The sequence below is a fragment of the Bacillus rossius genome, chromosome 13 (assembly GCF_032445375.1).
Source record: "Bacillus rossius redtenbacheri isolate Brsri chromosome 13, Brsri_v3, whole genome shotgun sequence".
NCBI classification, from domain to species: Eukaryota; Metazoa; Arthropoda; class Insecta; order Phasmatodea; family Bacillidae; genus Bacillus; species Bacillus rossius.
Window position 1 is genome coordinate 33189342 of NC_086340.1, and position 15564 is coordinate 33204905.

A 15564-nucleotide genomic window follows, 5' to 3' on the forward strand; every position below is an offset into this window, starting at 1 on the left:
GCAATTATTGTATTGCTGGATATGAGTAAAAAAATGTTTGGAATCTGGCCCATTTCCAGAAACCAAAGAATGTTGTGGGTCTGGTGGCGCTTCCAATGGCATCAATTTGACCTGGCCGCTGGCGCAACACAATCCAGGGGCTTCATTTTTGAACTTCAATGCCTTGCAATGTGAACATACAACGTTCATAGGTCCAATAGCAACGATTTGCTGTGAACTGTAATCGATTGCCACGTTATAATTGAATGCAGCTCGATGTGGATCAAATGCAACATTTCTATGTTCTTGATATCGATTCCGTTCTACTTCATTTCGCGCTTCGCGTTGCACATCAGTTTGACTTGCTCTTAAATATGTTTGACTTGCGCCATTGCGAGTTCTGCGACCTATGTTTGTAAGTCTACTTCTTGGCATTTTTAATATCAAAATTTTAACTTGAAATTATAAATGAACAAACTTAAAACTCCATAAATTTTCCGATTCAATCGACTGTGCAGTGTGCACTTAGAAATGAAAACCATAATTCATTAACAATATGCAAAATCAAAGCAAAATGGTTTAATTTTACCTTATCATTCCGACCAGGGAGCTGGGTAAGGGTTATCATTCGTTCTTAATGCCGACCATGGATTTCCATGATGAAGTCCTTGATTCCGACCGATACAACTAACTAACGCAAAGAGAATATAACGCTACGCTAGAATTATGCGATCTTTGTAAACGATATTGGCGATGTGCGATCTGTCTGAACAACTGACAGACAACTGTCAAACAACTGACAGTTATTTCAAACGTGCTTAGCTGGGTCTAAGGTTACATTAAAAAAGTTTATAATAAAGGTAGTCGTTAATTTTTCTTAATTTTTCCAAGTTTCTGCGCAATTTTATTAATTTTTTTTAATGTAAGAACCTTCTACGAAGTATTAGAAAACATTTAAAAAAAGATGAATGAAATCGGTAAAGCCGTTCTCAAGTAATAGCATGACCAGGAGAAATAGGGGTTCATTTTTATATATATAGATTTGTTTCTTTATTCTTTATTCTTTTTTGAGACTTACAGCCATTAATGTTTTGCCTTTTTGATTTATAATAAATCAACTATATTTAGGATTGTGTTGTTTCAAACACCATATAAAAGCAGAAACATTATTTTCAAGGATCTGATGTATGGAAAATTTGGCTATTTTTTTTTATCTAACTACCTCTATTTACCTCTAGAATGTTTTTTTGGAGAGAGTAAAATAAAACAAATATAGATAACCTACTTCTCTTGTTGTGAATGCTCTACCACCTTGTAAAGAACCACGCATTAGGTTATTTTTCCTTTGAATTTGACTTTAAATATGCACGAATTGTTTACCTTGTAAAATTTGGGAGTAAACTTGGTAACCAGAGTTGAAGCTTGCAGTGAAAGGTGTGTTTTTTTCCTATGGGACCAGCTACACTGTGTATATGACAAACCATATCCGTTCGAAAATGAAGTGAAGAATTGTCCATACAAGACAGTGAATACTCCCATTTACAAGTCCGACAATGTAAAGCAGTCTGTTAAACACAGTATCGAGATACTCTGTCGGAAAGAGAATGACTATGTAGGCAAATTATCTGGCTGGTCTCTGTCTTTGGTGAACCCATTGGGGCTAAGAATTAGTCAGTTCAAGCCGATGCAGAACATAATGTTTATAAGACACTTTAGCAAGTGTTACTGTAATAAAAAAGAAATTATGTTATAAATTATATTTGTAAAAAAAAGTTTGAATTCTTGACTTAACACTTTTATGGATTTTTTTGTTTGTTTTGCATTGACCATGCATCTAACTGAAGAAGGATATCTAGAGAATAAATTAGTAAATTAATTGATTATTTTTTGAATGAATTTTGGATTTTCTTCCAAATTTTTAGGTAATTATCGCGAATTCTCAAGATGGTGGTCACTAGTGTAAAAAAAGGATTCCGACGCCTGGCTTCTGGCTGTGGTGGCGGTGCCGGGGTGCGCCATCTTGGATTGTGACGACACGGCGGCCATCATGCATGACCTTGACCTTTGACCTTGACCTTAGATCCAGCAGCTATTTTGGATCTGCAATTTCGGATTCACCCATATTGAATCATGACGTCAGTGTTGCAAGTATCGTTACGCCTGCCATCTTGAATTTCTGTAATTTTTATGCTATAAAATAGGGACAATTTTTAAAATTCATAAAAAATTAATTAAATTAAAAAAAATTCAAAACACAGTTGCGCATTTCGCTATGGCCACCATCTTAAAAACCCGTAATTTTTTTGTCAGAAAATGGGAAAAATTTTAAAATTCATACAAAATTTAAGTAATCAAAATTTATTATTTTAAAACAACTTTGCACATTTCGTTTCGGTTTCCATCTTGAAAATCTGTCATTGTTATCTGATTTTAATTAGAAAAAATTTATATTTATATTAAAATGACCATTAATTCAAATTTAATAAATAGCATTTAAAACACGCACTAACATTCTAGGTTCCAACCCAGTGAGAGCAAAAAAAAAAAAAAAACAGATCCTTCCTCCGCGGAAGCCACCAGCGGACTGACCTCCCACAACTATTCAAAAGTAGCTACATATCGGCAGCTAGTAGGATGTCACATCCGCCATCTTGTTTTAGCCTTCTGGAGGTCACCATCTTGTTTATGTCTGCTAGAGTGCACTACCATCACGTTAGTTTAATTTATGTTTACATGATCGTTAAGCTTGACCTTTAACTTTGACCACGACCTTGACCTTTAAATTTGAAATTATCTTTCAACTTTGACATTGAACCTTGACCTTCGACCTTGACCATGGTGACCATCTTGGATACACCATTTTGAATTCAGGACTCACTACCAGGAGCACTAGTTAACACACTTGGCATCTGCTGGAGAGCGATGTCGCTATCTTGTTTTCAGTAATCGATACAAGGAGCACTAGTGACACATAGTACACATGCTATCTGCTAGAGTGCGCTACCAAAATGTTTGTTTAATTTTTACCCGTTAGAATGCAGTATTCATTTATTATTACTGTGGCACCCGTCATCTTGACATTTAAACGCCATCTTGTAAATTCGCAATAATTTAGCCAGAAATTCGGGAAAAATTCCAAAAAATCATAAAAAAAATCACTCATTAATTTACTGATTGATTAGATCGACTTCTGTCCTTGGTTCGATCCTTGGCAGATATAAATATTTAATTTTATGTAAAAAATACTTATCAAATAAACCATATTCAAAATCCTAAAAAAGGCTTAAGTATCTAGCATCTAGTAAGCCGATATGGCTACCATCTTGAAAATCCGTAATTTATATGTTAGAATTTCTGGAAATATTCCTAACTTCATCAAAAAATTTACTAATTAAAATAATAATCGGCGCGATTTATTTCCATCCTTGTTAAGGATAACTAAAGCTTAAAATAAATTTTATATTCTGTTTCCCATTACCTTTCGTGGAGTTTATTAATCATTCACTCTAAGAAAAACAACTTTAGAGAAAATACCGGTCCAACGAACTAAATACGTTGTCGCTATGCCTAACATGGAAGTATTATTTTTCGATACTTAGAATACATTCCGAACAGTTCATGTAAAATATTATGCATAATAGGCCAAGTGTCATCGGACCACGAGACCAAAACATGGTCAGTCGTATAGAACAAACATTTCCGAACCTCATAACCATCTTCGTCGATAGCTAATATAACATAATTCAGACAGTTCTTCAAACTGTCAGACTTAAAGTATCGATCAAATCAATAAAAAACCAGTTAGACCAACCGAACATGTTTTTACGCTTACGAGAGCACCAGCAATACCTGAAAAATGTTTTATCAAGACGATAATAAAATTTAATTAATTAATTTTTTTTATAAATTTTAAAAAATTCCCGAATTTCTAACACAAATATTACGGATTTTCAAGGAGGCGGCCATAACGAAATGTGAAAAAAAATTACAAAAAAATATGGCTTGTTCTAGAACTCTATTCTTGCTTAACAACGGAGAAGTTTACAAGCTCGCAGAATCTATTTTAATTTTTTTTTTAATTTTTTTAATTTTTATTATGTATATATGTTTTATTTGATTTTCTGATATTAAGGAAAACGTGTCTTAGTTTTCTCCGTGTGCTCCTGATTTTTTCTGTCATTTTTTGATGGTTTTCTCCATGTGCTCCTTATTTGTCCTGTGGTTTCTTAAAGTGCTTATGGTCATTCCTGTGGTTTCTCAAAGTGCTTATGGTAATTTATGACAGTATTTTGATGGTTTTATTCATGTGCTCCTGATTATTTCTGTGTAATGAATCTCTGCATGAAAATTTTTTTACTCAATGAGACCTGCAATTTTATTTTGAGGTAGGGGAGAGCAGGGTAAAGTGGCCAGGGCGGGCAAAGTGGCCATCGGCTGTTACTCCGCTGGTGAGTGCTGAAGTCTGGTGGCGAGGATGTGAAACATTTGTAAGGGACGCCATTAGTGTTCTGAGAACACCTAGCCTGTTTGCAGTGAAAGTTATTTGATTTATTAAGGTTTTACGGTTTTTATTATTTATGATGTAAGGTAAGTGATAATTACTGTTGGTCATGTGTAAATGCTTAGTAATGCCATAATTATTTAATATATCCTAGCGAAAAGAGCTAGTTTTATACTTTATAACCAAATATTAATAACTGTAGAAGATGTCATAGGTTTTTTCCCCCGCTAGTTTTTGTGTAATGGCCAGGTGGTTGGCTACTTTGCCCGACTACATGGCCATTTTACCCGACCGTATGTTAACTTTGCCCGAACTGTATACTTAGCTCTATTTATGTATTACTAAATGATAAAAGAAACCATTGCACATTTTAATTCTTTTAATCTGCACTATAAATGTTTAACGTGTATGGCAATGTGTGTGTGTTGTTTTCGTGTAGGCTACGACCTTACACCAAACTTTGTCTGCAGGAGAGGCTTGGCAGGTAAAATGGCAGTATCTCTAGGACGGCTCACATTTCATAAATAAGCGCAGGTGGCCGGAAATGTTATCCCGTTATTTAGTTTCTTTAAGATAAAAGAAATTAGCATTACAAATATCGAAGTGTTGCCTACAATGGATAGCATATCTAGAAGCCTGATTGGCGGTTACGGCCAGGACAGGCGGGCTCGCAAGAGGCGGGAGGCCACGTGACCCCACATGCGCAGAGCGCTAGAGTTCAGCTCATACTGAAGTTTCTCCGTAACAACCCTGGGAGAGTTGTTACTCAGTTCCAAGTAAGTAAGCTCTTGGAGAAGCATTTTTACGAGCAGCTTTGCCAGCTACAGCTATTAATGGATTTCGGAAATGTGGTATTGTTCCGCTGGACCCTAACATATTTTCCGACTCAGATTTTTTCGCTACAGAACCCACGGATATTTCATTGGCCAATGTTAATCCTGTAGACGTTTGTAGTAACGATGATGCAATGTCTGATGGCAGTGAAGAAATAGCTCAAGGAAAAGTTGTAACAGTCGGTGGTGTAGTCGATACAGCTGCTGGTAGTGAAGGTACGATGACTGACGGTGAATGTACAGCTGCTGATGGTGAAGATACAGCTGATATTGATGAAGGTACAGCTTCTGGAGGTGAATACAAAGTTGATGGCGGTGAAGATACAATTACTGGAGGTGAAGATGTAGAAACTGGCTGTGAAGATGGATCAACTAAGAGTGGAAAGTCCAAAAACATTAGCAAATGTCTATTTTAGAGTCCAGTGACGGGTTCTTAACCAAGCACAGCATATCTCCAAGAGATATAATACCTTTGCCAAAATCCAACATCACCAAACGCAAAACTAACCATACGAAAGGTAAAGCAGAGATTCTTACTTGGAGTCCGTACAAGAGAGGACTTTTGGATGAGAAGTCTATAAGTGAAGGCAAAAATAAAAAAAAAGAGAACCAAAACAAGCAACAAAAGTCAAAACAAAACATTAACAAATTTCAAACCCAAAAAAGAAAATAGAGTTGAAATGATGAAAAAACTTGCCAAAAGTGGGCGAAGCCTTTTCAACGAAGAGGACGAAGGTGAGAGCGATGATATTGTTTGGAAGCATATTCAAACTCAAAAACAATTGAAGTGTGGGTTAGGTGTTCCGGATGTCACCGCTGGGCTCACGAAGAGTGTGCTTGCTGCGAAGAGGAAAATGGTGACTTTTTATGTGAAGGCTGTAGCCGCTAAACTGTTTAAGTTTTGTTTGATAGGTTAGGTTTTAATTTTTAATTGTTTCTTGTTTAAGTAAAGTCAAGAAATTTTATTTGAAGACACTTAAAACTTTAGCACTCTGTTTGTTAAAATAGTGTAAATGCAATTGCTTTTTTTAAATGATGTTTGGTTGGGTTTTTAGTTCGTAATATTATTTTATTTAGACATTGTGGAAACACTTAATTTTTTAATTCTATCTCCTGAACTTGCTAACAAATTGTATATACACACCTTGGTTTTATATTTATTATTATAATGAGTTGTGTTAATGTTTTACCTACGTCAGGTAAAGTGGCCATTTGGTACAATTAATTTAAAAATTTAATAAAAAAATAATGGTTTGCAAGACATAAATAAATATTTTTTTGATTGTACGAAAACTATATTATATGAAGGGTATTTTATATTTCAATTTTAATTACAATATAAAATTTATGTATCGTTTTATCTTAGGATGGCCACTTTACCCTGCTCTCCCCTACATTAAAATTATGAATTTCTGCTACCAAATTGCCTAGCTAAAAATATTTTTATCAGGTAGAATTAAAACAAATAACATCCACTACTCAGTCAAATAATATGCTTTGAGACAGCTGAGAAACTAATATGCCAGACGATCTTCCTTCTCCTTGGTGTCTAGCGAAGCCATCCTACGCTTGCGATCGTTAGTGAGCATCCCGCATCCCACAAAAATAAATAAATATTTTTACCTCAACACAACACGAGACGACATCGGTTATCAAGAATCAGAACTACTTGCATCAAGTTATTTTGCATAAGATAAATTAACTCTCGCCGCTGAATGGAGCCAAAGACAGATAAGAGCCATGTAGTCTCGTAAACTTGAAGCCTCGTAGACTTGTAGCTATATAGTCTCGTAACCTTGTAGACTCAAAGCCTCGTAGCCAGTTGAAGCCATGTAGTCTTGTAGTCCTGTAGTCTCGTAGCTTCTTAGCCTCCTAGTCTAGTAGCTAAATAGCAGCTATACCTTAGACTTTTTGGAGCAAAATACGTTTGGCGCCATTGACTGATGGAGCCAAATGACTGTTGATGCCAAAGACCGTATGAGTCAATGACTGTTAGAGCCAATGACTGCTGGAGTCAATGACTGTTGGATATAATGAATTTTGGAGGCATTATATCCTACGTAAAATTGGTGATCGCATCATACTGAGTAGAATGTTTGTGAAAATGTACATCCTTTTCGTTGAATGTGCTTCCTTTTTTGTTGAATTTACTTTCAAAATGTGTTTCCTTTTTGTCGGATATGCTTCCGGATGTGATTACTTTTTGTCGAATTTTCATCTAAATGTTTGTCCTTAATGTTAAATGTGATTACTTTTTGTCGACTTTTCGTCCAAATGTGCGTCCTTTTCGTTAAATGCGTGCCCTGTGTATACATTTTATGTATGGTGTGTACATTGAGTGGTAATTGTGTGTACATTGCGTGTCCAGTGCGTACATTACGTATTTGGTGTGTACATTGCGTGATCATTGCATACATTGTGTGGTCATTGCGTGTACATTGTGTGTGTACAATGCGTCCGCAATGTAAATACTGAAATTAGCAGTGATGTCATAGATGGATAGTTAATACATTTTTTGAGCCAAACTTGAGACAAAATAGCGCTAAACCAACAAGGCAGCCATAGTACAACTGTATACTCCTCACAGGAATGTTTTCGTACAATGTTAAATTATTCATGCTATTTAGATACAATTAACGTGAATTTATTTCTTAACTGTCAATACAGCAGACCCTCATATACAATAAATACAAAGCGTTAAATGGGGATTTGTCATAAAGTTTTTGGTAAGGAATGTACCATGGCTTGGGGTTTTGAAGAGGTTATTACAAAATCAAGTAACAATTAATCTTAAAAGTAACAAATATTTTTATTTTTAAATTTTTTGTTTTACATTATATTTGTATAGAACATCAAGAACCCACAAATAAAAGTTTATGTCGTATATTTGTACAACTGGTAAAGTTACTACAATATAAAACTTAATACTATAATATATCACTTAAATATTATTTTAGGAAAAGTTTTTTAAGTTCAGTACTTTGTGAACGCTCCGCATTTATTTACATTATAATGAGAATATTTATTATAAAAAAACTATCACAGCAACAGGTAAACTGGTAAAAAAATAAGAACTATTTTACCAAAAACACTAAATTGGTTTACATATAAAATAAATAGTATCAATTCTGGCATGCTGTGTATAAAACCCGTAAATCATCGAGGACAAACATGAATTTTTAAACGTATATTCACGTAAAAAAACGTAAAGCGAACTGATGTATATTACATTTATTTAAGTATTTCATATTTCCAAGTGGAAAGGTATTCAAAATGGCTTGCGCTCTGTTAAGCTCTTTCGAGCTCTGTTGAGCATTGTCCAGCTCTTTCCATATGCATTGTTTCGTGTTGAATTGCAATTTTCGTACGGAGTATATGTTATAGTTTGTTTTTTGTTGAGTATATTACTTCCAAATGCTAACAAATTAATTAATACTTGCAAAAATACAATCGTTGCAAATCCAGCCATTACAGTCATGGCATGCAAGTTAAACTTGTAAAAGTAATCAAGTCTAGGCTTTAGAAATACAAAAATAACTGGGTGTGTCAAAATTGCCTGAAACTACGACAAAATTCTTGCCCATATTAAGGCACTCCCTTAACTGGAAGATTGTAGTTAAAGTGTTACGCAAATAAATAATGTGAAATGTAAAAAATGGACTATTGCAGGGGTTTGCGCGTTTAAAGCACAGTTAACTAATTTTTTTGTAATATAGTTCTTATTTGTAAAATATGATTAACTAAAAGGAAAAAATATACAGGCAGTATACACATTTTATAAAAATATATATCACCAACAAGTCGCAATAAATGGCTAACTTTCATTTCTTATCAGCGAGGTAAAGTATAATCGTTTTCCTGTAGGTTTGCGATTCATATTCCTAGTAATTATTATTGAAACCAAACAATGAAAGTTGTACATTTCTTTCACTGATAATAATCTTTGTAGAGTAAATGAGAAAAAAAATTCATTATACATATTTTGGTTACATTCAATTGCTTTTATGACTCTTGTATGTACTCTATAGACTAAAACACAGTATTAAATTACTACTTACTGGCACAGAATCTAAATTGAGACCTATTTTATCATCAAAATCGTTTGAAATTGATGGTGATATTGGATAAGAATATTTATTCCTTGAAAATGCGAGATTGGCAGCTGTGGATCAGATTGAAGCGATGTTAACCTTTTGTTGTAAATGTTCAGCGCAAATCACAACACCATTTTCGGGCAAGAAAAATAGGATGTAGTAATAATTTGTTTATGAATAAAAAATATAATATTTAAAATATGATTAAGTTAGGCAGTAAGACTGAGCCGATAAAATGTTTAAGTATATAGGGAAAGAAGATAGTTGCAGATTCCAGACAGCTTCTACTAAGCAGCATCCTGATTGGCTAGACCATATCCAATCATGGCATTTTACAGAAATCAGTTAAAGCTCGGCTGTGCCTGGCCATGCATAAATACTTTGCCAGGACACCAGGTTCAGTGATTCATCACTCTTGAAGATAGCTGCAACATAGCAATCCGAAACGTCGGACACATCATTATATTCTCAGACATGGTCGCACCCCAAAAACCAAGAATTAGTGGAAAAATATGTCTACGATAGCCAATCATCTTTATCTAACGTAATTTTTTAAAATAAATTTTCTTTGTCATACAGAATGTAGGATCACACTTTTTTTAGACATCAGCAAATTTCACGATTTTTTCTAAGTTTTTAATTAATGCTCCCATTTTCTTTTATTATTGATACCTTCGAATTTATGACCTTTGAAACTTTCTTGGATACATTACTGTCCAAACCAATAACCTAACTGACGTGAAGGTACCAAAAAAATAGCGGAGTTCAGTGACTTCTAGGATACACTCGATAATTTACCGCATAGTCATGCAATGATACGTATACACTGGGTTGTCTATGAGAGTAATTTATTTAGGTTTACGATATCTCATAAATTCAGAGACCTCATGGGTAAACTGTGAGTCAATAGCAGGAGGATAACAAAGTTATGAGTATACGAATTTTCACCTAACGAAAAATGAATACGCAAAGTTTTCCGGTTTCTACAATGATGCGCAGAGGAGGATATTTTTTGTGGAAAAAAAATCCGTAATTTCTTTAGAATGCAACAAGATATGTCCGCGCCTGCAGGATCTTTCTTGCAACTGATAGCCGTATTCGAGAGAAGACAATGTCCTATTTGGTCTGACCATTCAAGAAGCGTTTGATTCGGCACTAAATTGCAATGACAAGTAAGGACTGGAAAAAAAAATTAGGTTTAAATAAATCAAGTTGATGCACAGTACTCTGCATCAGAAGATAAAGTCAAATGTCTGCTGACTTTGGAAAGTGGATTAGTTACTTCTTTGATTAAATGTTTGTCATTGATGTACAGTCTTTCGGATAAACAGCTGGCTAATCGGAAAAGCAGTGCAAATATAGAAATGGTTTGAGTTCTAACCTATTGCTAGATGAATCCACGAATTTTTCCAGACTCTATAGTGAATAGGCCTACCCTCTAGTATTCCGTGTCATTAATTAAAAAACTTTTTTTAACACATGTATACTCATGAAATTAGGTCTCGTCAAATTCTAAGCACACATGTGAAAGTATTTTAGTTGTTAGACTGTTGCGGTATGTATGATCTACCAGCCTACACTCTAAATTGGAATGAGTTGAGACTGCTCCAAAATCAGTGTATATTTGACTAAGAATTATTTTGAAAAGGCTCGCCATGAATTAGTTTATAAATATATTTGGTTTTTGTAACTGAATGCCAATGTTTTATCAGTTTATTTCACTAACTTTACAGTGAGTTACACTCTTTAACCTCAGGTTCATAGTGATGTCAACTGATTTACTTCAGTGCCGTAGCCAGGATTTGGTGAAGGAGGGGGTCCAGTGTTATCATTATATAAGATTTTTAATGAGAAAGTTTTCTTTATAGGTAATTGAATTTTAAAGAAAAATAAATTGTCACCCTAAAATGTCAGAACTCCAATGTTTACACATAGAAATTTAAGTAATGATTTTGCTCAAGGAAAAAAAATAGTACTTTGATTTTTACTTAATTGTTTTTAATACTTTCTTCTTAAGTCAATTGTTTGATGATTTCGTTAAAACAAGTCATATATTAATGTTATTAAATACATGATACACACATGTGATAGTTGGAATTAAATATAGACTACTTATAAATACAATTCTTGCTGCATCTGTGTATGAGGCAAGTCAAACTCTAATAGGAGGAAATACATTATTTTAGCCCAGTTAGGATCACAAAGATCCTTCGAAAATAATCTCTCTGCGACATTAACTAGCTAATTTGTAGTAATTTTTTTTTATTATGTCTTTGCTTGTCTTTTTTTAAATGTTTTTCCTTTTAAATCCTGGAAGGGAGTGTCCTAACAACCCCCTTCCCTCCTGGTTCCGCCCCTGTATACTAGCCAGTAACCATCTGCCAGCAGAATTCACTGGTACTAACTCTTCACTGATTCAAATCACAGATTTGAATGATGAGAGTGTAGATTTGGAGAGCGAGAGAGATAGAGAGATTAGCTTCAAGCGATGAACTATTTCGATAACGGTAGCGAGGAAGGGAAAACGTTGCATGAAGTAAGGTCCCTCGGAGACAAATCATAGAACAAGAAAATTTGAAGCCAAACAAACCTGGTCGTTGCCCAAGCATCGACCGATCTTTTCCTCTTTCCAATGTGGTGGTCATAGGCTCCACTCAAAGATGTCTTACGGACAAAAGAAAATTTATTTCTTCAATAACGCGAATGATAAAACCTCGTTATCCGGCCCTTATTATTTAATGTTCAAATAAAAATGACAATTGTATTCTACATCTATGCAAACAAAGACGGTTAGCACGCGATAATGTACCTGAGTGCTTTATTCAAACGCCATACATATACATATATGTAACAAAAGAAAGTTGACGAATTATTTTTTTAAAAGTGTTCTGTATTGTTATTTTAATTTTTTAAAATGACTTTTAAACAATATAGGGCATCTTTACTATGCAGTATTGTTACAAAACATATTTTTTTTATCCTAGAAAATGGCAAATCTGCTTATTAAAATTTTATTTTTTCTTATTACCCATATTATCTGGATTATCCAGATTTTCGATTGTCCGGATTGCCTTGGTTGCAGTTAGTCCATATAAAAGAGGTTTAACTATTTGTATCAACACACACTTTTGGCTTCACACTGCCTCTTCTATGATCCCGCTTTATGCTCCTTCAATGTTGCCGACAGTAAATAAAATAAAAATACTAGGATATCTTAAGCGATTTATTTTGGAAGGACAAGGAGCTGAAGCGGTTAATGTAAGTGTTCCCATGTTCCTAACGGGTCGTCGAGGAGTCGGTGGACTTGTCGAGAGACAGGACCACCGCAACTGCGGACGAGAGCGGACCATGTGACACAGGATCGACGTAGGTGTCCAGGTCGTTGCACCACCACTCCCTCCCTCGACGTCGTTCATCGGTGAGGTTGGGTGAGGTTGGAGGTCCATCACCGCACCATGCTGAGCTTCCACCGCAGCAGCAGGTAGGCGGCGACGCGACCGACCAGGTACATGCCACAGAGGACCCCGGTGTTGAACCAGAACTGGTCACCCCTCAGTGCCACCTCGTGCAGCATCTTGGTGGGGTGGCGGTAGTGGCAGTAGCTGCAACAAACAAACAAGCACATGGTTGTTGACCAATGTAGCTGCACGCGCGACGTGCAAACAAACACAACGGGTGAACCAATGGGTAACATATATATATATATCATACACAGAGTAACTTGTCCCAAAAGTACTAGCAATGGTATACATATCATTTTACTACTCATATTAACACCATTTTATCGGGATTTCATCGTAGGGATTTACAAAACCAACCTGAGAATTATTTAATAGTAAATAATACAACATTTCTCGAGATAAATGAGCGAAAGCATTGTTGGAATTTACGTTCTAGATTAGCTTAAAAAAATTGGTTTTACATAGATTATTTTTCAAATTTTCTGAGGGAGAGCCCTCGGTAAGGTTCCTCTTCAAAATATTTTCCCCCCATAACAGCCAATGGCCCAGGGCTTCGCGAGGTCTAAGACCACCATTATCAGAGACAGGCAGGAAATGGGTAACACCGGTATTTATTTTGAGAACTGTCAAATTTGAGACAAGTTACATGAGTCAGAATATATCACCACTAAAGGGGCTTGCCTTGCTTGAGGGCGGGAGTTTGAATTTATTTAAACATCAACATTTATAAAATAAAATTTTAATATGTATTGATACAAATTATATTTTCAGGAGTTATTACAAGGAAAATGAAAATAATTAAAATTATTTGGTAACAGTGAAGAAATGTAACGTTAGTTCGCTTAAACATCCCTTTACATTAGATCATAAAATGTTTTACACTCTTAGAAATACAAGGAGCCAATGACAAACACGTTAGTAAACATCTGACGAAATAACGCACTACTCACAGAGAAGGTAAAGTGTGACAGCAGCCCGTGGACACGCAGCCATCGGCTTTATTATTTGCATGTTTATGATCAGCCTGGCACCACAAAATAATGGGCAACACGCAGTTCTCTGATTGTTACTGAGTCGACCAGGAATATTTGTTACGGGTAATGCTAGAACAAGAAGTAAACCTAGGTTTACCTGGATTAACTTAGCACTACCCCAGTTTGTTGGTTAAAATCCAAATAATTACTTAAATTTGAATTCGGTATTTACGCGTGTATGCATACCAAGGTCCATCAAATGCTGACTAGGTAATTTCGAAAAAACCAAAAGATTGATAACTTTATTTCATTTATACCTTAACTAATTCACCTGACCTTACCTTAATTGCGCCAAAATCACAAAAAACCTAACATTGACCCAGTCAACATTGTGTAGAACTAGGTGTACATAGGTAAACAACAAAATCAAATTTAATTTTATTAATTATTTGGACTTTACACAACAATGCTATGTTAACCTGGGTAAACATATGTTTACTTCTTCATCTAGCTTTACCCATAGCATTTATATAATTAAATCAGGGACAATCCCGAATTTTTCGGTACATATGACAACCTTTTGTATGCAAATACGGGTTCTGTTTTCCTCGGAGAATTCTTTTTTTTTTTTTCCTGTTGTCTCAACGAATCGTGATGGTAATTTTCGCGGGGGATGAGGTACATCATCCAGTGGCGTAGCCAGGATTTGTGTATCGGGGGTGTTAAGAAGCAGGCCCCCCCCCCCCCACCCCCCCCCCCGGGGATTAAAGTGGTTGGTCCGGCCGGGAAAATTTGGATTTTAAAGTGTAAAATAGTGCTTTTTTTTTTTTTTTTTTTTTAGCAGTTTTCGGTACTTAAATTTAAATAGTGTAATGGTAAAAATTTTATTAATTTTAATATGAAATTTGTTTGAGTGATGAATAAGAAATTAATTAAAGATTTGGTGCTTAGGGGGGCGGGGGGTTGAACCCCTAACCCCCCCCCCCTGGTAGCGCCCCTGACACAATCTCCAGATGGGTTACAGGAGAGAGAAATAAGGGTTGAAAACTGTTGTCTGTGCACTCCCTTAATGCTTTGCACAATTATAAAAACATTATGCTTCGTTTCACTGAATTATGTCTTAAATAGAATGGATTTATGAATTCCCAAAGTGTTTTACTAAAGTTATATACAGTAAATAGAGCAGATGTTATAATTGTAATATAAACTGGAAGTAAGCTGCCGAATGTTTGCAGGGCGTCTGTACATATTGTTTAGGGGCGTGGTTTTACCAATGGGGTGGTTCGTCATTCCATGCCGAGTATCGCCAAAGTAGCCCAGGGGAGGGCGGGGGGTTTACATCTACTAGGAAAGAGAACCTTTAAGTCGTTTGGCGACGACATTATGATCAAAAAATATTTTTTTTAACATACAACATTGCTAGTTTGCATTGTATGTCATAGAGAATACTCGTAGTATATACAAAGAAAGAAGAATACACAAACCCACAGGAAACAAGCCAAATCGACCGATGTGAAATGTTAAATGCACAAAAGAAATCTCTGAAAAAAATTAGTCAGAAAAAATTTCGTTAACCAAAATGGGCTTACAACGGCAAAACAGCTGCAACAATAATCTGTGAATTAGACAAAAACAACCCTGAAAGACACAGCATACCGGAAACCCAAAGATGATGCTAAACAAATAATCTGGACGACATCGACAATATAGCGATGTACATGC

The 15564-nt window shown here is 35.4% G+C and overlaps 1 protein-coding gene across 4 annotated transcripts in view; it reads right to left on the bottom strand.

Annotated features, from left to right (window-relative positions):
* Window positions 1-12612: 12612 nt before the first annotated feature.
* Window positions 12613-15564, bottom strand: part of LOC134538436 (ATP-binding cassette sub-family G member 4) — a 365107-nt gene continuing 362155 nt past the window's right edge. For all 4 annotated transcript variants that reach the window (XM_063379760.1, XM_063379763.1, XM_063379762.1 and 1 more), the window contains one exon: window positions 12613-13009. In XM_063379760.1, the coding sequence (XP_063235830.1) occupies window positions 12853-13009 (157 nt within the window). In that variant the 3' untranslated portion in view covers window positions 12613-12852. The remainder of the gene's footprint in view (window positions 13010-15564) is intronic.